The sequence below is a fragment of the Fusarium redolens genome (genome assembly GCF_020744475.1).
Source record: "Fusarium redolens strain MPI-CAGE-AT-0023 chromosome Unknown BKA55scaffold_27, whole genome shotgun sequence".
Taxonomy (NCBI): Eukaryota; Fungi; Ascomycota; class Sordariomycetes; order Hypocreales; family Nectriaceae; genus Fusarium; species Fusarium redolens.
This window is the reverse complement of record NW_025763690.1, coordinates 1-21524: the sequence shown is the minus strand read 5'-3', so window position 1 is coordinate 21524 and position 21524 is coordinate 1. Positions and strand designations below refer to the sequence as shown.

The window sequence follows — 21524 nt, the reverse complement described above, 5'->3', positions numbered from 1 at the left end:
GCGTCATTCTATTCTTTCTATTATTTATCACTATCAACCCTTTCGTAAACAAGATCCATCAGCCCTAATTGAAATGCCGTCACTCGGCAATGGCGGCTTGGCTCGTTATGCTGTAAGCATCATTCACCCTGTGCCAAAGCTGACACTAACCAAGCTTCAGTGCGACTACTGCAAGCAAAAGAAGTTTAGGTATATACTGAAACAAAGTGAGAACAAAATGAAGACTATTAACAGCTTTCTAGATGCTCTAAGGAACTTCCCAAATGCAGCGCGTGCAAGCCTTGGCCGGGGCCTTGTAACTATTCCCGAGATAAACCGGCTCCAAAGCCACAGTCCAACGAGCTGGTAGATCCATCATCTATTAGTTCAACAGGCCGATCAATTATAGATGGGATACATGAGCGATTACAGAAAGTTGAGGAAGCGGTGCAAGTTCTGACTGATACCGTAACTCAAGCTGTTGAAGCGATGAATCACGCTGCGTCAACGAACTGCCAACAGGCGTCAGAAAAAAGCCGTGAACCTCAGGGAGGAGGAGATCCACCTCCTAACCTGAGTGTTGGAGATGTCAATTCATTCTCTTTTCTGAAGGACACAGCTATCACAAACGCGACTATCGGATCATCACCTCTTCATCAGCATGCTGCAAAGGAGTTGCAGTATTTTTCAGATTCTTTGACAACAGCAGTAGCCAGCAAAGAGCATTCTGATACTGGTTTCTACGTACCATCCAGATCTGAGGGTTATCAGATGATAGGCCGTTAGTATTACTCTCGACAGAAGTTATGGACTTTAATTGACTGGCTGTAGGCTTCTTGGAAAATGCCTGTCTAGGCGACGCGTTCTTCATCACGCCTTCAGAAGATCTTCTCATACAAACCATATTCAGACCTGAGACTGTGTCAAGAAAGTCATGGGTTGTGTATGTCAATTACATGATCCTCACTATGCTGAAAAATAACGAAGATGCCAAAGGTCAAAGGTACCGGAACAATATGAAGTTGGCACTTAACGATAGCAGGATCTTTCTCGAACCTCACGAAGTCAATCTTCAAGCACTCATCATGCTAGCCATCCATGGTGAGGACTATGCTTCGCCGAATCTATCGTGGATGCTTGTCGGCCATGCATGTCGTCAAGCTGAAGCATTGGCTCTGCATACATCTTACAATTCAGACTTTGAAACTCGACAACGAAGACTTAGCCTGTTTTGGCTTCTCTTCGCGGTAGATAAGTCATGTGCTCTCGCATTTGGTCGCCCATGCTTCCTTTCATCAGCGATATATTCTTGCGTCCCGCTCCCAGACTTGGGATATCTGACAAAGTTTCAGCCTCAAAGCGACTCCCTTCATCCAGAAGGAAGCGCTGAAACGTCAAGGTTCGGAGCTCACATGTTTATCGCACGTATGGAGTTTGCAAAAATGATTGGCACCATCCTTGATTCACAGAAGCGAGAGCATGGAAAGGCGCTAAGAGACCAGCTCAGGGAATGGTATGCTCGAACGAATCAAGTAAAGCCAAATCCTGCATTATTGTAAGACATGAAAGGCTAAAGCGTTACAGATATTGAGGGATATTCTTGACAACGAGAGACCGTCGTCAAGTCCCAATCAGCTACATGAAATGACACTAGGTATCAGCACCGTCAAGTTTGACTACTTACATGCCTTCATGACTCTTCTCAAGTCTCATCCTCCATCCAAGACTGTGAGACTGGAGGCAGCCAGGGAGGCAGTCTCTCTTCTCCCTTCATTGGTGTCAAACTGGACTTCGGTATACAACAGCATGATATGGTGAATCGTGCCCCATCTTTTACGTACAGCTATCTAACATGCGTTAGGCACCTTCTATACTTTCCCTTCATACCGTACTTCATAATCTTTGAGCATCTGGCACAGGGCCACGCCATTTTGGGCACGGTCACGACCCGACAAGATCTTGAACTTCTTTCGGCAACAGCTTCCTACTACTCAAGTATGAGAGCTGAAATGCAGATGCTAGCTCCACTGTGCGCGCGTCTTGAGAACATCGCGACAGTATTCCTCCGCTTAGCCAAGCTGCACATAGACCGTCCGGATTCCCTATACTCAACTCATCCACTAGCTCCGGAGTCATTGCAGCCACTCTCAAGCCAAAGTCAGAAGACCAGTGTTTTAGTGAACAGCACGTCAATGGTCTACATGCAACAAATACAAACAGAGCTAGGTGACGAAATTGATATCGACTTGGAGCATTATCTTCAGTGGATATCACCAGAAATGATCCCTACTCAAGATTCACAGTCTACAGAGATCCCTGATGGAAATTTGGATGAAGGTCCTTTGGTTCTCGAGGGTGCAGAGTCGTTGCAGGCAGAATCCCGGGGTACCAAACGGCCATTTGATGTTATGTTCGACTGGTTTGCTTGGGATGTCTACTACGGAGAGCAGAACTTTGAGCTGACATGAAGTTCTGATGAAAATGTAGATTCTGAATGTTTATGCAGAACTAGATGCTGGGTTGTCCGTTTTGTTGTATGGATAGCTAGCCATCTCCAATACCTGTGGCCTGTCCGTCTTAATTTCTTTCCTAGGTCCAACTACGAAAGTCAGCAGATATCCATACTATCATGTGCAGTAAAACATACAGATATTCAAACAAATAAATTTGATCATTACTGGGAACCAGATAGCCACAGCAACGAGTTGCCCAAAACCCCATGTCGACGGACCCCCATCAGCCAAGTACATACCAAGCAGATCAATCATTTCGCGCAGTCCAATCAAGACCATAATAATGTTGAATATTTCAATAGTAGCCCAGAAGAACCCTAATGCCAGTTTTGCGGCCTTGGTCTCTGCGAATGAGAAGATCGTCTGAGACTCTCTGCCGATTTGCATATACTTGACCTTATCTCCTGCCATTCGAGTCTTGGCGAATTGCACAATCCAGTCGATAACCAGACATGATGCAATGATATGAACAATGAATTGGAAGCCTATAGTCAGGGCGAAGAACTCGTAGCTCTTCTTAACCTTGATGCTCTGGCAAAAGCTCATAGGACCGGGGTTGCCTCCACACGCTTCCACCGGGGAAACTTGCTTCAGGTGCTCTTCAAATGCAGCAGCGTTAAGGTCTTCGAACTCAGGCATGACAGTCATAACGATCCAAGACAGCACCACGAAGAAAAGAGTATAGAAACGGCGCTCTCCTGCTCGATGCATGACTAGCTGCGCCATAAGAACGGGATACATGCCGGCTGTGATTAAGCCCTGCATAATTCGACGATTGAACATCCATGAGAAGATCGTAAGCATATTTGCTAGTCCAGGTCTATTTCCGCCGTCGAATGTGATGATAGCTGTGATCGAGATGGTAGCAGCGAACAAGGCTTGCGACTCTTGGAAATCCAGCAGAGCTGAGGATGCAGCATTTGCGAAGCGTGTTTGAGACAGTGTTGTCTGCCATTTCTGACATGTTTCTTGCAGACAGCGCCTTGTTGAAGCCAACTAGCTATGCGGCCGAAGTTTCGGATCCAGGACGTTGTGAGTTTGAAGCAGAGGCCTAGGAAAAGGACAAGGGCGAGCTGGATGATATACGCCGTGACGATCTACAGAAGTCTTTTAGAGTGTCTTGGAACAGGTAGGAATGGGTGGCTTACACCTTGTCCAGCGATGTCCAAATCAATACCAGCACTTGCAGCCTGACAATACGGTTTTGCCATAGCCCTCCCAAACTCGGCGATGTTATCCGGCGACACAGGACCGCACTTGAACCCTTGAAGACTGCTCGTACAGCTGCCATACGTAGAGTCAGAGCAAGACGCCCAAGCACAGTCTCTGACTTTCCGAAAGACATTCAAGGAATTGAACTTCTCAACAGTCCCAAAATGAAATCTCTCATCCATCTTCCTCTCACTATCGCGGTCAATCGTATTGTTTCCCTGACCAACAAGTATACCTAACGTCGCGAGAGTCATGCAGTTCCACAGGTTTACTGGTGAACTGTACATGAGCGTTGCGTTCGAACATGCTGTAGTGCAGTTTGGTGAACTAGCATCGCCATTATTGCAGCCGATTGAAACAAGCCGCGCGCCGTCGGTTGGATTCTCAACAATTTCGTTGACGCAGAACAAGTGGGCGGTCTCCCAGGCTTGCCATTGCTCGTGTATTGAAAAGCCGTGGTAAGTTCTGTTGAAGTCATGCTCGTCTATGAGCTCAAATTTTCGTTCAACCATTTTGACAGAAGATGGAAAAGAGAGAGGATGAGAAGATTGAGGTACTCTCATTGAGGCTGGTGAACAGACCACTGAAGCCTACAGATTTGGCCCTATGAGATGCGTCAGCAGGCTTCCACAGTAAGCACAGCCATCTCTCCCAAATTTCTCATTTGATGAAACCCGATCGCCAAGTATTAAGGCCTGTTAGGCAGATAAATCATACGATAAGATTTGGGTGCTATTGTCGAGTCACTCAGGCACTAACTAGAACTGTTTCCGTTGAGGGGAAATATATCTGTCTAGGTAACCTCATATATCAGTGTTAGTAATTCGTTGAGAAAGTCAAGACAACTCATTCTCATAGAGGCCTATGCCAGAAACCAAGTGCAGTTCAAGTCTCTCCTCAACGGCTTTGCCGACAAGCTTGTTAATAGTAACCCGCTCGGCAGCTGCAGGATTTTGATGGCAACAATGTCTGTGTCAACGCTCTTAGAAGACATCTCTTGTTGATGCTTGGCTTCGAGAGTATGTTGACTGTCATTATGGGGGAAGACAATTATATAGTGATACCTCCAGTATAAATAATTCCACCTCTTCACCAATTAGATCCCGTGAGGGACTGATTTGATATCAAGGTTCTCTTCGGGCAGGTCAATGCTCTCTTGGCAGGCCCTACTGATATGTAATCTAGATTCTCCCCCCATAAAGGAAGTTGTTAGCAGGTGTCGCATCCTCAACATCAGTATGCATCTTGAAGATTGCTTGGTCTTCCAGAAGCTCACTAAGGCGAATCATCTCTTGACGGTTTACTTTTTATTGTTAAACTACTTGATCTGGTTATGCTTGGAATTACCGACGAATTCTTAAAGGTGGAATTTCATTCACTTTTAATACTGCGCCATGATCTTCATTGAGATGCCCGAAAAAACGTCTATTTGAAGCAATCGTACCAAGGAAGCTTCCCATCTATAGTACGGGCTCTGTCATAAAAAAACTTACTAGAGCTCAGTCCCCAGATCCCTTCTAGTCATAAGTATCACCGGATATGTAGGAAGTGGCTAGAAAGGATTCCTAAATATTTCTTTTGGTCAAGACCATAAACGCTGCGCCACAGAGCCGAGGGAAAACGAACATCCTTCTCGCTTCTGCTCTCGCTTATATCCCCTGCGATAAAGAGGGAGCCTGTGTTAGTCAGCGACACTTCAAAAGTGGCGGTAAGTCTACGCCCGAGCTTTAAACTAGCAAATTCCTTTCACTTACTTTCTACACCTAAGATCTCATAAGCTTTAGTCGACAAACCCTTTGCAATATGGCTGATGTGCTGTATGATGTATGTATATCCCATTTCTCTCACGTTCCAAAGCTAACTCAGCTTCCCTCCAGTACCGTTGGAAAGGTTTTATAGCACTTGTCTCCCTAGCAATTATTATTTACTAACCGATAATAGTAATTCTCCTAGGAGACTCAACAGTTGGAAAGTCCAATCTCGCTAGCCAATTCGCCCAAAGTGAATTTCAGCCGGACTCTAAACCAACAATTGGCGTAAAACCCGCCAACAAAATCGTCCAATGCAACTCCAAGACAATCAAACTCAATATCTGGGACACGGCTGGCCTAGAGAAGTACCGGGCCCCGGTACGATATTACGACGATGCGGTAGCTGTAATGTTGGTCTATGATATTACCAAACGCCAGAGTTTTGAGAATGCGGCACGATGGTTAGGCGAGGTTCGGAAGCACGGTGAGCCTGGGATTGTTATCATGCTTGTGGGGAATAAGACAGACTTGGAGGGTAGGAGATCTGTGACAACGGAGGAGGGGAAGAAGTTTGCGGGTAAGTTGATCTATCTTGGCTGATGTAGTCAAAAATACTGATGAGGCCTAGGTGACAATAAACTTCTGTTTATTGAAACATCCGCCCGCGATAACGGCCAAGTTGAACTTGCTTTTCAGACTATCCTAAACGGTACGACTGATTTCCTCCCAAGAGTCTCACGAAAATGGTAGCTGACGACATTATTTGGACTAGGCGTCTACAAACAGCATTGTCTGGACAAACAATAGTCTAGATTGAACACAATTGGTTTGATCTCGGCTTTCTCATCTTTCCGTATACTTTGGCATAACAATATCGCTCCGTACCAACGGACATGGCGAGGAGATTCGCAGTATGTAAATAACCGAATAGAGACTGTGATGTCCCAAATGACGTGAATTCAATATGCATACAATCTCAGTGCTTCATCCCTGAGTTGCGAGGTGACAGTGGATCCTTCCAAGGATCTACTTGCTTGTTACACAACGCGCTCTTACTCAGTCACAAACGAATCCTCACTCCATCCATAAGCCCGGTTCAACCGTCGCGCCAAAATCAGAATCAAATATCCCTCAATCTGCGACTGATGGGGTCTGTGAATGCTAACAGGCCTCTTGATATCCATATCCTCAGGGGGTCGAAACGTGTAGACAGATCCAAATCGTGGCAGCACCGAGAAATCTAACTCAGACATGGCCCCCTCGAAAGATGACCAGTTCACGGATCCTCGCGACTGGGTTTTGTCGAACAGAGTGGCAAAGACTTCAGCTGTTGATGAGCTGACCTTTAAGGGCTCAGCTGGCTTTACGGTTTCTTTGTGTTCGAGAGAGTCCGTGGTCGGGGTGATCGCGTAGACGGAGGAATGTTCTGGACGCGTCTTTTCCTTTTGTCTTCGAGTCTCAATTCGTCCCTTCACGTCCACGGGAGTAGTGTCGATGGGAACAAAATCCGCTTTGGTATCCTTGTTCGCCTTATCCTTGGCCTGTTGGTACCGTTCTTCGACATTTCGGAGCGCCTTCTCCAGTTCATCTTGGTATAGGAATCCCATCTTTGTTCCTGCCTTGTCGATGACGAACTGATCGAGCGCTTCCAGTGCTTTCGGGGACATGCCAGGTTCAAGGAGGTTGTCAATGGGTGCAGCATAGTCTCGTAGATCTACTTCCTTCCTGATCTTGTTAAGCTCGGCCTCAAGCTCTTGCAGCCCAGAAACGAGCAGGTTACCCTTCTTGCGCGAGGCAGAGGGAAGTGAATACACGGCAGAAAGATCTTGGACGAAGGCGACGATGGCAGCGACACCATGAAGAGTCCGTGACTCCCTCTCGCCAAGCTTCTCTCGCTCCAAAGGATGCGCCTTGTAGAGGTCACTCAGCTTTTGCATCCACTCAACAGCCCTCGTGACCGTAGTTTCCGGCTGATAGAGTCGCAGTAAGTAATGCAACTGAGGGTCGGAACGCGTGAGCTCCTCCGGCTTGCCCTTCATCGAGACTTTAGCATTCCCCGCGTTATCGTATACGTTGGAGAGTCTTTTGAACCACTTCGATCCGGTTCCAGTTGAGACTTGGCGCTTGAATAGTGCTTGCGTGCAGGCGTACTCGAAGTGGCACATATTAGAGAGCTCTTGGAGAATTGTTGATTTGTAAAGCTTATCGGTGGATGGCTTCTAGAGGAGGTCAAGAAGGCCAGTGATGGACTGCCAGGTAGCGATGCCTTGTACTGCATGATGGATTGTCTCAAAGACAGCGGGTCCGACGTATTTATCTGTATGAACTGGTAGCGACCGGCCCCTCTCGTCGGGCACAAGCTCGGGGCGGCTAAAGAATTGTACGTTGACACCAGCACAAAGGACGGTGGGCTCAGTTCGAAGAAGCGACAGGTATTCCTCAAGAGACGACTTTTGGTCGGAAGCAATCGCAACAAGCTCTTGGGGCGTGAGCTTGACAGTTGCCTGCTTGGCGACAGAATCGGAGAGAGGAGCGGTGGGCGGCTTGGAATTCTTCGCTAGCTGGCTCCGATCTCTGGTCTCAGAACCCTGGTCCAGAACATCCTCAATCATAATGTTAAGTATCTGCAGCAGATGGAGTTGTCGCTGAAGAATGAGCTCTCCCAAAGACTGAGGGATAATAAACCGTTGCTCCAAAGCAGACTCCATTCCTGATAACGCCTCTTTAACGTTCTGGCCTGCGGGGACGCGGAACGACCAACCATACTCCCTATCATCAAAGAATGTAAAACAGTTCTTGAAGTCATCAACATGGCGCAGGTTTCGTGTTCGCGCCATCTCATCAATGAGGTCGAGATCTCCAGCGGTTCCGTTGTAGCCACTGCGGTACTGCTCTGACAGAGATTTCGTGGCGCGGTGCTTGAGGATATCAAGAAACAAGTTCGAGTTGGGGTCTGTGATGTCTTTGAGATTCCACTCGGGTATAAACTTGCAGACGTTGCCTAGCGAGGCATCTCGGGAGTGTTTGAGGACTTGTCCTTCCATTGCCCCCGCCTTCATGCATTTCGCGCGCTGGGCTTTGTTGAACGACCGCCATGCTGCTTCGACTCTGGCACCGTAGGCCTTGTACTTGCGAACAAGATCTTCATGGAGTTCCTTGATGGCGGCCCCTGTGGAGTATTCTGTCATGGTGGGCAAGGAAGAGTTGACAAGTTGTGTTGCCTGGAGGAGAAAAACTTAATTGTTTACTCAGGTTTGATGCTGCAACTGAAATGGCGGGAAAACACGCGCGAAGGCTGTGGCTGGTGCGTCGTTGTGGCTGATGAATCATTCGTTTGACAGAGTAATCGCTAAACTGGATGAAAATATACGAAGAGAAAGGCAATAAACTTAGAGCAAGCATTTTCGTACCTGATTGCACTGTGTGTGGTACTGGTGATTCTGGCGCTAAGTTGACATGCACACCTTTCAGAGGGTAGTTCCTTGGAGCAAAGCTCTGGCTGACAGGGCTGTATTTCGCCGACATGTAGTTGATGGTCAACACGAAAAAGGCGAGTTTCCAGCTTCCTCGATGTAAGGTTCAACAAGTGGGGTTCCAGCCATGGATGGGTGCAATGTTGCATCATAGCCGCTTCCGGTGTCAAACTCTGTCAGACTTTTGATCGTGTTGGAGTCAGGCCTTGAGAAGGGTGCAAGACTGCCAGCAAGACCATATCGTTCCAGGCCACTTCGAACCCTCGCCAGCTTTGCCTCAAGATCTTCCATAGTGGATCTATAAATACAATCCCCGTCTAAAAAAGAGGGAGCAGGTGGGAAGAGGGATAATACCTTCTTCACAAAGCCAACGATAATGTTTAGTTCACAGACAGCGTAGAGTTCCGTTTGGAGAGGTCTATCGATTTCCAGTGGTAGCTCTTTGGAAGTATCGTAGAAAGTTCGAATGAACTCGTCACCCGTGAAAATATCAAACGCAGGGCTAAAGAAACAGAAGAGGTAGTCTGGTCGAAGGTCGTTAAGAACAAACTCGCCTACCTCCTTTTTTATACAGTCACGAGTATTATTCTCATCATCCTGCTTAGGGAGAACCCACTCAGATATAACACCAGTCGACATGTGCCGTTTAAGCTTTTCATGCGTCCGCTTGAACACGCAATTGCAGAGACAATAAAGCTCCTCAATAAGCCTATCTTGGTAATATCTGCCCATGGACGACCCTTCGAGAAGACCCAGGAGACGATTGATACATTTCCATATGGCGAGGCTATACTGCTTATCCAGAATAACCTCAAAGACCGCCATGGTCATGAAATGGCAAAGTTTGGAGACACCGTGCGGGGTTTGAAGCCTAGAATGACTGGCCAGATGATTTGTGACGGTTTCGCACAGGATATGTGGCTTCTCGCGAAGAGTGCATAGATACCAGCTGGGCCACTCCTCCTTATCCTGACCACTGGCAATGATGTCCTCAAGAGTGAGCTTGAAAGCTGCTTCTTGACTTTGTAAGTACTCTTCAAGTGTCGCATCAACCATGGGATTCAGAAATCCCAGGAGAACCGTCTGCCTTCGCAGTATAGCCTCGCCTATGTTCTACTGGACAAGAAACGTCGTCTCTATGTCGTTCTCTAAAATATGGCAGTCAATATTGGGCTCGATATAAATGGTTTTTCCACATGAATCCGGGGTGAACAGCAGGCAATGGTATCCAGATAATCTTTGCCGTTATCTTCATCGGGATCATAGACCGTATCGCAGTCTCCAGGTACGTCATTCCATTCGTAGCAATATTGATCGAACAGACTTTCTATTGATCGATTCTTGAGGAGTGTTCTTCGTAGTTGAGTTTGGGTTTCTCGTAGAGCTCTTGGGCTTTGTGGGAGAGGGGGTGGTACTCTACTGTGTCTGCTATGACTGCTACTTTTGAAGTGCAAATAGACAAGACGTTGTTCTTTACGGGTTGCCTTTTTTTAGCTATATTTTGAATTAACGATAGTGTTGAATGACGGGATCGGTGTTTGATGTCGTTATTTGACTTGCGATGGAGATGGAAGAAGGTCGATCGAAAGGGGATGAGAAAAGCTGTATCTTGTTTCCTATACTGGATTTTATATGGAGGAATTTGTATTTAGGAGCTCGCATATTTTGATAGAGTTCTCGCGTAAGATCGAGCCAAGCATATCATTGTGTAATGTGGGTTTGCGCGGAATAACCTTACTACATTTGGGCCAGTGACGTTAGGATCTGTTCCTGGATAAGCAAAGTATGTCTTCAAGCTTCAAGACGTCACACACACTGCCTGTTATGCTTCGCAACGTGTCAAGTTGGGTTCACGAACCTTTCAATATCCAAAGGAGAGATGTCGAGTCAACAAACGTACAAATCCTATAATTACTGATAACTGACACATAGTCCAACCATGCCTTCTCCTATAGATACTTGCGGGAGCCAAACCAGTAGACCAAGGGTGGTACGGCAATCTCAGTGATCGTAGCTCGTCGCACCCACGGAAACCCCCAGCCAAAGACGCCAGCTGAAATAGCTCTCCCAATACCGCCGAGTGCCAAACCAGCCAAGAGAATATTCAATGGCAACTGTCTTTCTTTTACATCGTAAGACGTCCAGCATAACGCAGCGCCGTAGCCAATGTATGTTCCACCAAGGAAGCGGAACTGTGAGTCCATGAGGGAGACAGTGGCGGAGGGGAGTTTTTCGCGTTCAGTTTGTGTGAGATATTCTTTTATCCCACGCACGACGTGTGATACGCCGAGATAGATGATCCAGGAGGAGAAGGCTTTCAGAATGAGGGGAGTGTATTCCATGGGTGCGGACTGGAACATTCTGCTGGGAACTTTGGTGGAGATTGGGGAGAATCTGGAAGTGCACTTGAATTGGTAGAGACGATACAGAAAGGCTCCAACGGACTACTTATAAGCCTATGATACAAGTTCCACTCTGGCCGAAACAGCGCGCGCTTAATCTTGAACAGTGAGATCTGGTATGCGTGTTGTTGTTCAAAACGGGACAACTATCTTGCCGTTGACCTATCAGCGCTGTTTGCAACGAGGAAAAGTCGCCGAGGTCAGGGGTAGGGCGGGATAATCCACTTGTCAGCGTTGCTGACAAAGATCTAAGCTTCCGGGGAATCAGAAGGGTCAATAAAAGAGTGCCATGAAGCTCGACAGTAGTCACAGATCGGTTTATAGCGGAGCTTTTGAAGATAGAATTGGTGGTAAATGTACTAGGCTTTTACGCGATGGCCATGCGATACGGATAGCCGCCCCAAGGCATGAAGCCACGGTGTAGCCGAATGGATTAAAACGCTAAGTCAATTGGATATACCCGGGAATATATTCTAGCAATTTTTCCTTTCTCACTCCTGTATCTTTCCGCATTTTTATGCTCTTGAAGCGTTGTGGATCACCTTCACCGTCTTGTACCCGCGCAGCCCAGTCCTCCTCAAGACCTCACAGCCCTGCTCTGCCGAAGAACTGCACGCACCTGTCAAATGCGTACCTCTCGTCCTCGCATAAAATGCAGACTCTGAGAGGTTCAATTATGAGGTCATCGTGACGAGAAATGGACCCTTGTAGAAAGGACCTCCTTCCTCGTCTATTTTATGGAGCTGTGACGATGCCCTTCAAGTTATGATATCATCTCAAGAATCAATCTTCTTCTTAAACCAAACCTCACAATTTCAAACTCCCATTCTCATCTCCATCAACAAACCCCGCAAACCAACAGCTCTCATCACAAACCGTCAAATCCATCCTCACAAGCCATCAGTCCTCACCAAACTCTCAAACCCCAACACAATCATCTCCAAAATGGCAGACCTTCCCACCAAAGACGATATCAAGTCCCAGGCCATCGACGGCCGCCCCATCACTCAAGCCGAAGCATCAGCCATCGCCTCCGAAGAATCAGGCCTCACCGGCAGCGGTCCCATCAAAGGCGGCGCAGCAGCCACCGCTCAGAGTCTACATGACAAACAGATGAACTTCCTCGAGAAGGCGGGTGAAGTCGTACGAAAGCCGCCTACCGAGGTGACCAAGGAGGATGCTGCTGAGGTGCAGCGCGCAGAGGTAAGATATCGTGATAATTTGGGTGGTGATGGTGAACTGACAGATGTAGGCTCGCGCCAAGGGCGGTCCTCCTGGAAAGGGATCAACTGCTGCTGATGTGCAGTCCGTGGCGGATACGAATACCCGAGCTTAGAACTAGGCTGTGCTCTTAGAGGAGGATACTAGGATGAAGGAACCATATAAGTGCTACAGAAAGACCTCGGAAAGAAGTTCGAATAGGAACTTGAGAACAAAGACATGATTAAGCATGGCGAGCCGCAAGGAGAGGTTTCAGCTGAAGGCAGCGCCGAAGTAAACTTATTCTAGTCAACAGTCAAGTCATCTTAGCTCAGAGCCACTTGGTTCGTTTTGCAAGCTTCAGTTCTTCAGTTACTCGCGATGGACCATGTCACAGAAATTAACATTCTTCTACCAATAATCAAATACCAATCATTCATCGTGCACAAACTATCATTCTACTTGAGATCCTTATCCGTGACCTCAGAAATATTCCAGTCAATCAAAGCATCACTACCCAACATTCCTTCGATAAGAGTTGTGCTCAAATCCCACAAGTTGGACGCCAACTCGGGGTTTGAAGCCTGACTCGTTTCCTTGCCCTCTTAATCAGGGTCATAGAAGTAGTACCCATTCAGATCCTCTTCTTCAATCTTGGGTGAAGTCAATGCCCATAGTGCACTGTAAGATCCCTGCTCGACATCTCTTCCGATGGCCACAGTGACTACAAATACGGCTTCAACAGCCAAGTCTCCAAATGGACCATCACTGACAATGGCGTTGACCGCTGCGTCGTGTTCGATCAGGAGCTTGGTATTGATAATTACGCTATTAAGTCCCTTAAGGTCAAGGAGATTAACAACCTGAACTGCGGCCGTGAGTTTCTTCCGTCTTTCCTTTGTGTTTTTTGAGTACTGACTCAGTTTGACAATAGTTTGGGTCTACAGTGACTATGGCTGCCATATGAATGCCCATAGAGTCGAGCCTGGCAAATGCACTGCCAATACTAGTAATAACTTCGGCTGGCGATCGTATGCTTTCTTCTGTCTTGATCATTAAGGATTTAAGGCTGATGGGTAATTTGAGTTTGTTGGCAAATGCAATGGATATTCTAGGTGTCATTCTTTTCTCTTTTTTTGTCTTTTGTCTTTTCCCTTTTCTATCCACTGTCCTTAGATCACAGTCTTATCAACCTTCTTTTATTAATGCACCTTGTGCAAAACTATCTATGTATCTATAATTCTTCACACGGCATCGGTATTTTACCACGGAGAGAGTGAATTACCGTACAAGCAGTCAAGTGGCTCCTGTGGTGGCGCAACAAAACCCATACTACATGCTCTCCTGTCGTAGTTCCCTCCCCCATATCACGATGGCCGATCCTGATCCAGTAGTCTTTACTCTGAATCTCGGGAACTTCCCGCCAGAATGTTTCTCCCATGCCGTGACGCGACTCAAAGACCTCTATCCCAGCATTCATTGCATGTTGCTTTCTGGGACCATAACAAGAAGATGGAAGGCCAATGACACCAACTTTGAGCCGATCGAATCTTTTCACCATATATTCCATTGACTTCATAACCACCTCTTCTACCTTGTTATATGCCTCGTCAGAGGAAATGGATTCTTTCTCGACTCGTATTTCGGGATCTGGGTACATATCCCCTTGCAGCGAGACGAATAGATGCTGTAACAATGGGAACGTCTCGGGAGTAGCCTGTATTAGACTCACGAAAGTATCATGGTCGGTCAAAACTGAATCATCATCCTCCTGCTCCCAGAAAGGGTGGACTTTCCAAGTCATCTCCAAGCTCCTAATCCATACCAAGTGATCTGGTACAAGGAGGCTCCTAATCCATACCAAGTAATCTGGTACAAGGAGCCTCGGCAGGTTCAATATGAGTTCGGGGTTCGACATGATGAATCTGGTAGTAGAAAATAAGACGCGCATACCCTTAGTGTACCTATCGGGCATGTCAGCTTGGAAATCCGCAGCATGCAATGGACTTACGCTTGTCGACAGGACAATAACCAACCCATCACACCAATACTAGCCATCGACTCGCTCTCGAATATGTCCTTCCACCATTCATAGCCGCGAGTCTTGCAAGTGTCTATACTATCAATCATATGCCTGGGTTATAGTTGAGGGTTTTCGAACACAGAACATTGGAGGGAACAAATTCCACTCCACCACTGCCATTGTTTAGGCTCCCGTTTGTTCACTCGTGAAAGGTTTCTCACCCAGCAATAACCACTATCCTGAGGGTCCGGGCAACTTCTAAATACCACTAGAAAGAAAAATAGCACTTTCATATACTACCAGCACTTTTTTATGATGACCGTAGTTAGACCTTGGCGTCGTGTGTGATGGCTGGGGTAATTCAAGGGCTCGTCATAGCGTAGTAGCAAGAGGCAATGGAGGAAATTGGTACGACAAGGTGGATAAGTAATTCGGCCCGAGTGCCCCGCGCCAAACCCAAGAGCTATTTCAGTCTCACAAGCAGTAATTTATAGAGATTGTGTCTGGTTTGACAGTAAAGCGGTCTGTGATTTCTCGGAATAGGATGGGAGTCTCTGGCTTTGTAAAGGCTGTCAGGCGATTCCTTTTTAAGGCAGGAAATCAGGCTTTGAGTTTCACAGCCTGCCCTGCTTGGTAAGACAGCCTTATGCAATGCACCAACCACAGATTTCAATGAGGGATTACCACCCAAAATGATCAGCCCCGCCACTTTTCTATTTCCTTTCAGCTGCATCATCATCAATCTTATTTATCGTCATATCTCTGAACCGACCGTCACGGGCTTCTTATCCTGCATCTACGAGAGAGGAGGTCTCTAAATCACACCTTTTACGATTCTAGCCCTGCAGACAAGTCAACGGGCTTGCATCTGCATCTATGCTTGTCGCTAATCCTTCCGGGCGCGACCGGTTCGCCCCGGATTTCGAGACGATTTACGAGTACTTCAAACACTCTCATAGTTCCCAAGACGGCGTCTCCCAGATGAAGAAGACGTGCAAACTGTCTACCAAAGATGCTTGTAGCACTTACATGATCGGAACAGCTCATGCAACTTTCACGGCGAACGGTCACGCGTGCTGCGCACCAGAACCGCCAGCCACGGGCTCAAGCTTCGAAACGCTCTGTGTCCACGTCATTGCTCTCGATGTCCTCCTACAAACTGCGTACGCGTTATTGAACGATCAACGTGCGTATTCTTTTACGCCAGCTAGCTTTCCTTCTCAATTTCCTGTCTGGTTAGACGGGTACCTAAAGACGCATTATGTTCATGGCCTGAATTATCTCAATCTCAACAAAGTCAAGACTGTCGCTAGACAAGACCATACCAGCCCCTCGTACTTGACTAGTTCAAGTCAGTTGGGACACGCAAATGCGCAGGACAACCCTCCGCTCGGGATCCGAATTACGAATACCGAGCTGGCATGCAAGCTCCATGTTAGATCGGACACAGGTAATCCATGCGTAGTTCTGAATATGCTTGGCATCTCGCCATTACAAAAATTGTTGTTTCGTTACTGCAGAACTACCTTGATTCTGTCATGGAGGAAGAGGCACCAGACATATAGTCGATGGAATGAATGTCCTGAGGGCCTCTACTACTCCAACCATGGTTCGAACAACTTGAACAAAGATCGAAAGAGCAAAAATGGAGACAAATCTATCTCAAATGAAAGTCATGACTTCAAACGTGTGCCGTCGGCATGGAGTGAAGGGCTTATATCGAAGGAAAAGAACACCATCTGGAAACAACAAGGAAGTGAAGGGGTTCTTCATTTGGAAGACGAACAAGACTTGATCCAGGTTTTTAACTTGGATACAGCTGGGCTTCAAGAATATAAGACTTCCGGCTTAGTGAAGGATATCTGGATGGACAGAAATTACTCAATCCAGCTTGTAATGCTCAAAGAGTCTAATGGGGACGATGTCGACTTCATGTCGATCCAGCAGGCCAATGGCTCGGAAAGAAACGAGTCAGAACAGAAAGGAGACACCCACCAACAGCAAGGGCACTTGGATGGATATTCTGTGTCCCAGGGAAAGAGATCCATAAGCTCGACAGAATTTCAGGACAATGATGATGTGAACGATTCAGAGAGGGATGGTGGTGGGTCTAAGGCTCCCGGTAAGAAGCGCGTTAAATACAACGCGTCAATGAGGTTTGCTTGTCCGTTTTATAAGCACGATCCCGATAGATACAAGGCCGCAAGATCATGTTGTGGGCCGGGATGGGAAAGCGTTCACAGAGTCAAGTAATTAATCCCTCGATTGGCCAACCTCGGTTCCTCAAATACTAACCTACAACGCGTTCTAGGGAGCATATATTTAGAAGTCATAGCGCGCCAGACTTTGTATGTCAGCGATGCTTTGATGGTTTCAAGAGCCCTTCTTCACTCACTGCTCATCTTCGCGACGAAGTACCATGCAAAATTCGACAGAGACCAAAACTGGCCTCAGCTAGTCAAGAGGCACTGCGTCTTCTTAGATCAAGGTCAAAGAGGACGACAAAGTCTTTGACTGAGGAGGAAAAGTGGTGCAACATGTACAAGATCATTTTCCCCAATGACACACCAATTCCGAGTCCTTGTGAGTTGTATGCCAAATATCTCGTGGAATGAAGGCTAACTCTGGACTGTTATAGACTACGGTCATAGGGTGTCTGAAAGCACTGACCTTCTGGATAGAAATGCGATCACTACTTTTAAAATTGAGTTTCACGGACGGCTCCTGGAGGAGCTTTCATCATCAAAGCTTGTAGAGCTTTCATCACCGAATATGATAGAAAGAATGACTCGACTGGCTGTAGATGCTTTTATAAGTACCCTTTCAACAAGCGAACGGAGTGATAGATCACCAAACGATGCACGGCAAACAATAATTAACAATCTGAGTGATACCGATAGACATCAGTCAGAGGCCAAGTCGCTATGTTCGCCGGCAGAGAACGGACAAACGGCGCTTCCTGATGGTACGGCAAACTTAGGCAAGCGGCAGGATGCTGGAGCGGAAAACATATCTTCACCGACCGATTTGACGGCTTGCGGAACCTGGAGTCATAACAGAACAGAGAAAGTTGAGCAAGTCCAGCCCTCTGCACATACAGACTCATGGCAATCGAATTCCTCGGGGTACCCCTCATCTACACTTTTCGACTTTCGGGTTCCTGTATTGCCCAGGAACGACTGGACTGAGCCAAACAACCTTGAGCCTGGCGTTGTGTACTCCGCAGATTCGACGTATGGGTCTGTTCCATCAGAGTCTCTTGATAGACATAGTCTCGATTATCTCAAGGAATGGACAATGGAGGGGCCAATATCGTTCTTTCATAACTGAAGCCGGCAGTGATGGATTGACTTGGAATGCGTGGAACTATTGTTTAGATTATTCAGAAGCATGTGTGTTTGGTCTGAGAAATGTACTCAAGCAAACAGATGACGTCAGATATTGGCGTGATTGAGAGATGATTTGATATTCAGAGTGTTTGTGGAAAACTACGTAGGAAAATGTAACGCCGGGCTACAGCAGATAATGATGAATACAGTTTTGTTTTGTATAGGAAGCTTACACCGACAGCCTGTATAGTAACTGATTAAACTTCAATAAGCTATGGGCAAGAGACCAAAAATAATAGGATATTAGCAGATGCATTGCCGAGCAACGCAGCTTGCTATATAGTTGACAGTGATCTGAATTTGCGGTCTCAATACTTTTACAAAAATCCATTTTCCAAAAATAAAAGTAAGGCAGGGTATTTATATCCAAACGCTAAGTTATAGTTTTTAAAAAGATCTCTTCAATAGTTAAACAATTACTGTAAATACTATATAGTTAAGCGTTACTACTATAATGATAGGATATATTTAAAGATACTCTTAAGAGCTTTTACATATAGATACTTTAAAGATATCAGATAAAATAAGGGTTAAGAGTCTAAACCTCTCAGTATACAAATTTCAATCAAGTCTGCCATAGCACAGAAATGTTATAAAGACTATAAGATGACAGCTAATGTAATCAACGTGTTATCGGTAATGACAGGACGAGCCCTGTGGCTCGGGAACATATATGTGGCAAACTATTCTACACAGCTCACAGAATTATATTGCCACCCTGTTCCCTTCACACCCTAACCGTCGGCTTGGTAGCCGAAGTGGCCAGCCCATGCCTTCTCGAAGAAGTCGTGATGTTCCTGCCAAGCAGTCACCTTCTCATCACCCCCCACATATATACAGTCATTTGGTGGTGACGCAAGAGCCGCGTTCCCATCGCTTGCAGGTGTTGGAACCTGTAGTGGCTGCAGCGCCTCTTGATCATCTAGTGATCTGGAAGAGCTTGGCTCGCCGGGAACTCGGGACATTGCCTGGCTGTACGGCAGCGGGCCAGTTCTGCTGACGACGTCATGGAAGACTGGCAAGAGTCGAAGAAAATAGTCAACAGTCTCAGCTGCATCCTCTGCATTCAGGGTATTCTTGTTGGCGAAAGCAACTGCGAGATCATCTAGGAACTGCGCCGAGGGGCGCTGGGCGAGTGCGAGGAGCTGGGCGACGCTCGGGATGTATGGTGCCGGAGCATTAAGGATACCTGGATTGGCACGCTGGAACATCTTGGTGCAAACCTCGCCAATTGTCTCTCTTCTTCCCTTGCGAATGCTGAGGATGTCGTTGATCATCTTGCTCGAACGATGCAAGGGGTTTTGACATATTCCGAGGCATTTGCACTCATGCTTGTCCCTTAAATGCTTCCTATCGTACAGTTAGCTCTCGATGTGTTCTAAGAGACAGTCTCGCAATACCGAAAATGGTTCAAGCCCACCTCCCCGGTGCGACACGACTTAGGGCTGTCGGGGGAAATTGACTGGGGATGGGGAATGATACAGGCGAGGCGATTGAAGTCACTGGTTTCGGGATTTTCAGTCATTGCGGCAGGTTGGCGGGGTGGTTACGAGAAATTCAGTGTTCAATTGGGAATTTTATTGAGACTGTTCGTAGTGTAGAGAAATTGGCGTGCATTGGTAGAGGAAACAAGGCGAGCAGACAATGGCGCATGCTGTAAGCAACAGCAACAATGCCTTCTCCCTGAGCCTCCATATGCAAGCTGAACCAGTAGGAATCAGCAGGGTTGGTGTAGTGCATTGGGCTCGAACACGTTCGATGGCAGATCATCGTTTCGGACAATCGTTGGGGATACGTAAATAGTTCTCGCAGTCGTCATTTACTCGTTCCCAGCGGCCCTTGGTCCAATAGATAAACATTTCTACCCATCCATTGTTGGATTTCCTTGTCATGTATTCTCGGTCTGGGTTGAAAATGACGGTATCGTACCGCAAGGCCCCTCGTTGGGCGTTCTGACTACCCCTCACGGTCAGCGTGGTTCGCCATGGACGCCTGTCGGTCAGCCTATCATGTCCGGATTGCGGCTGAACAAAATGTCCAGATGGACATTTTTCGACTTCCCTGTCCAGATGGACAGTTTCGCTGGTTTCTGTCCATTTGGACATCGGAGGAGAGGAGGTATGGCAGCCCCGTGTGCTTTGTATCGTCAGCATGCTGCGATCGTTCTTAACTAGATCATCTTCTCGTGAAACCGGCAGAACCTGTCGAAACAGTCCATGAGAAGAATTCCGAGAAAGAGTATTCGAATAAAAGAGAAGCGATACATTGAAGTACCCACTCGCAATCGCGTACAAATTGCCTTTTGAAGAAGACACAACAAGACTTCGCTGCATTCACACGCAAGAACAAAGAGACGAGGTAAAACAAAGTAGGAGAGACAATGGCATTGTTTTCTTCCTTTTCCTATTGGTGGTGAGCAATGCGTTAACACCGAGGAACAATAGAAATGACGACCGGTACGCCGGAAGAGGTCGCCGACTTGACCATGCTGCAGCAATATCTGTTTCATGGCGGTCAATCCAGCGTCCAAGGCCGCTTGGCCTTGAACAAGAAAGCTCCGACGGTGAAAGAGAAGAGGAAAGAAATGGGCAAGCGCTTGAAGGCTCTGGCCCCAGATACAGTGGCCACTAAGCCAGAAATTGGAGAGGACAAGATGATGAAGGAGCTTGAAGATATGTAGCAGCGCGATGAGAGTGGCATCGGCATATTCATCGCATCATTGTCGAGATCCAAATGTGAAGACTAGTATATAGATTCGGTGGGGATCGTGGAAGGCATTCGGCGCTTAAAAAGGGCATTTCGTGGAATAGAGGAGTCAGAGCAAAAGAAGAGCAAAACAGAACGTCAATTGAAGCAGAATAAGCCAGGCGCTGGTTTATGTTTAAAGCAGATAACCATTTCTCCTCAAGCCCCCATATCCCACAAGACCACTGGCGAAAGCTAACCTCATCGCATTCGCGTTCATCGCATTTGCGTTCAAACGCAAATGCGTCGAGCCCTGTCAAGCTGCCAGCCCACTCTGGTCCCAGTGGATTTTGTTGAACCGGAGATATACCGAAATACCTAGAAGGTCACTAAGTGGCGCGCCTAGTTTTTGGCCCTGTGGTCGGTTTAATAATTAAGAGTCTCAGAGCTATACTTTTAAAAAGATAGCTATAATTATAAGAAATAAATTACTAATTAATAAAACAAACTATTATCTAAATAAATAACCCTTAATTAGGATATTATTAATTATAAATATAAAGACCTATTTTCTTAATAGACTTAATAATTAAAAGATTTTTAAGTAATTTTATATTATAAAGATATTTATTAATAAGATTTATAAGTTTAAAAAAATTATAAATCTAAGGTATTTTATAGATTAATAAGTTTAAAAGCTAAAAAGGCTTAAATTTAATAATTACTTTATAAAAAAAATAAGCTTTAATTATACTTTTTAAATATTACTTTTATAATAACTTAATTAAAATACTTAATAATTTTATATATTAAATTAATATTAAAAGATTATAAGGCCTATAAGGTATTAATTATAATTTATAAAAATAATTTTAATTAATATAATAAATAAATCCC

At 46.2% G+C, this 21524-nt stretch overlaps 11 protein-coding genes across 11 annotated transcripts; 5 read left to right on the top strand and 6 right to left on the bottom strand.

The window, feature by feature from the left end:
- Positions 1-19: 19 nt before the first annotated feature.
- BKA55DRAFT_627008 (uncharacterized protein) lies at positions 20-2927 on the top strand. Its single transcript, XM_046196867.1, has 6 exons — positions 20-112; positions 161-189; positions 243-760; positions 811-1511; positions 1564-1793; positions 1841-2927. Exons 1-6 carry the CDS (start codon positions 74-76, stop codon positions 2445-2447), a joined length of 2124 nt encoding a protein of 707 aa, XP_046042133.1. The 5' UTR covers positions 20-73; the 3' UTR covers positions 2448-2927.
- Positions 2908-4227, bottom strand: BKA55DRAFT_584620 (uncharacterized protein). Its single transcript, XM_046194353.1, has 2 exons — positions 3641-4227; positions 2908-3589 (listed from the first exon to the last, which is right to left on the bottom strand). The coding sequence occupies exons 1-2, from the start codon at positions 4214-4216 to the stop codon at positions 3302-3304; spliced, it is 864 nt and encodes a 287-aa protein (XP_046042132.1). The 5' UTR covers positions 4217-4227; the 3' UTR covers positions 2908-3301.
- Positions 4228-5507: 1280 nt separating this feature from the next.
- BKA55DRAFT_599377 (small GTPase superfamily) lies at positions 5508-6055 on the top strand (the record flags this gene model as incomplete). The annotated part of the gene is made up of 3 exons (XM_046196387.1): positions 5508-5528; positions 5582-5594; positions 5646-6055. The coding sequence occupies 3 exons, from the start codon at positions 5508-5510 to the stop codon at positions 6053-6055; spliced, it is 444 nt and encodes a 147-aa protein (XP_046042131.1).
- Positions 6056-6507: 452 nt separating this feature from the next.
- BKA55DRAFT_668115 (uncharacterized protein) lies at positions 6508-8682 on the bottom strand (the record flags this gene model as incomplete). Its single annotated transcript, XM_046197878.1, has 2 exons — positions 7729-8682; positions 6508-7674 (listed from the first exon to the last, which is right to left on the bottom strand). The coding sequence occupies exons 1-2, from the start codon at positions 8641-8643 to the stop codon at positions 6508-6510; spliced, it is 2082 nt and encodes a 693-aa protein (XP_046042130.1). The 5' UTR covers positions 8644-8682.
- A 309-nt stretch (positions 8683-8991) lies between these two features.
- BKA55DRAFT_546018 (uncharacterized protein) lies at positions 8992-9984 on the bottom strand (the record flags this gene model as incomplete). Its single annotated transcript, XM_046190874.1, has 1 exon — positions 8992-9984. The coding sequence occupies one exon, from the start codon at positions 9982-9984 to the stop codon at positions 8992-8994; it is 993 nt and encodes a 330-aa protein (XP_046042129.1).
- A 749-nt stretch (positions 9985-10733) lies between these two features.
- On the bottom strand, positions 10734-11402 carry BKA55DRAFT_584615 (uncharacterized protein). The gene has a single exon (XM_046194352.1). It carries the CDS (start codon positions 11286-11288, stop codon positions 10878-10880), a length of 411 nt encoding a protein of 136 aa, XP_046042128.1. The 5' UTR covers positions 11289-11402; the 3' UTR covers positions 10734-10877.
- An 873-nt stretch (positions 11403-12275) lies between these two features.
- On the top strand, positions 12276-12666 carry BKA55DRAFT_546016 (uncharacterized protein; the record flags this gene model as incomplete). Its single annotated transcript, XM_046190873.1, has 2 exons — positions 12276-12533; positions 12583-12666. The coding sequence occupies 2 exons, from the start codon at positions 12276-12278 to the stop codon at positions 12664-12666; spliced, it is 342 nt and encodes a 113-aa protein (XP_046042127.1).
- A 1056-nt stretch (positions 12667-13722) lies between these two features.
- Positions 13723-15139, bottom strand: BKA55DRAFT_584612 (uncharacterized protein). Its single transcript, XM_046194351.1, has 2 exons — positions 14542-15139; positions 13723-14494 (listed from the first exon to the last, which is right to left on the bottom strand). The coding sequence occupies exons 1-2, from the start codon at positions 14658-14660 to the stop codon at positions 13765-13767; spliced, it is 849 nt and encodes a 282-aa protein (XP_046042126.1). The 5' UTR covers positions 14661-15139; the 3' UTR covers positions 13723-13764.
- Positions 15140-15158: 19 nt separating this feature from the next.
- BKA55DRAFT_214816 (uncharacterized protein) lies at positions 15159-17332 on the top strand. Its single transcript, XM_046185185.1, has 3 exons — positions 15159-16802; positions 16865-17136; positions 17235-17332. Coding segments are annotated over exons 1-3 (1647 nt in total). The 5' UTR covers positions 15159-15429; the 3' UTR covers positions 17237-17332.
- A 1238-nt stretch (positions 17333-18570) lies between these two features.
- Positions 18571-19490, bottom strand: BKA55DRAFT_214784 (uncharacterized protein). The gene is made up of 2 exons (XM_046185184.1): positions 19343-19490; positions 18571-19288 (listed from the first exon to the last, which is right to left on the bottom strand). The coding sequence occupies exon 2, from the start codon at positions 19217-19219 to the stop codon at positions 18677-18679; it is 543 nt and encodes a 180-aa protein (XP_046042124.1). The 5' UTR covers positions 19220-19288; positions 19343-19490; the 3' UTR covers positions 18571-18676.
- Positions 19315-19655, top strand: BKA55DRAFT_214773 (uncharacterized protein). The gene has a single exon (XM_046185183.1). The coding sequence runs from the start codon at positions 19411-19413 to the stop codon at positions 19600-19602; it is 192 nt and encodes a 63-aa protein (XP_046042123.1). The 5' UTR covers positions 19315-19410; the 3' UTR covers positions 19603-19655.
- Positions 19656-21524: the final 1869 nt, after the last annotated feature.

Coding starts and splice junctions, on each gene's coding strand:
- BKA55DRAFT_627008 (XM_046196867.1), top strand. CDS start 74: ATGCCGTCACTCGGCAATGGCGGCTTGGCTCGTTATGCT. Junction 190..242: donor TGCAAGCAAAAGAAGTTTAG/GTATATACTGAA, acceptor ACAGCTTTCTAG/ATGCTCTAAGGAACTTCCCA. Junction 761..810: donor GGGTTATCAGATGATAGGCC/GTTAGTATTACT, acceptor GACTGGCTGTAG/GCTTCTTGGAAAATGCCTGT.
- BKA55DRAFT_584620 (XM_046194353.1), bottom strand. CDS start 4,216: ATGGTTGAACGAAAATTTGAGCTCATAGACGAGCATGACTTCAACAGA. Junction 3,590..3,640: donor TGGACATCGCTGGACAAGGT/GTAAGCCACCCA, acceptor AGACTTCTGTAG/ATCGTCACGGCGTATATCAT.
- BKA55DRAFT_584615 (XM_046194352.1), bottom strand. CDS start 11,288: ATGTTCCAGTCCGCACCCATGGAATACACTCCCCTCATTCTGAAAGCC.
- BKA55DRAFT_584612 (XM_046194351.1), bottom strand. CDS start 14,660: ATGATTGATAGTATAGACACTTGCAAGACTCGCGGCTATGAATGGTGG. Junction 14,495..14,541: donor TTATTGTCCTGTCGACAAGC/GTAAGTCCATTG, acceptor CATGCCCGATAG/GTACACTAAGGGTATGCGCG.
- BKA55DRAFT_214816 (XM_046185185.1), top strand. CDS start 15,430: ATGCTTGTCGCTAATCCTTCCGGGCGCGACCGGTTCGCCCCGGATTTC. Junction 16,803..16,864: donor GAAAGCGTTCACAGAGTCAA/GTAATTAATCCC, acceptor AACGCGTTCTAG/GGAGCATATATTTAGAAGTC.
- BKA55DRAFT_214784 (XM_046185184.1), bottom strand. CDS start 19,219: ATGATCAACGACATCCTCAGCATTCGCAAGGGAAGAAGAGAGACAATT.
- BKA55DRAFT_214773 (XM_046185183.1), top strand. CDS start 19,411: ATGGGGAATGATACAGGCGAGGCGATTGAAGTCACTGGTTTCGGGATT.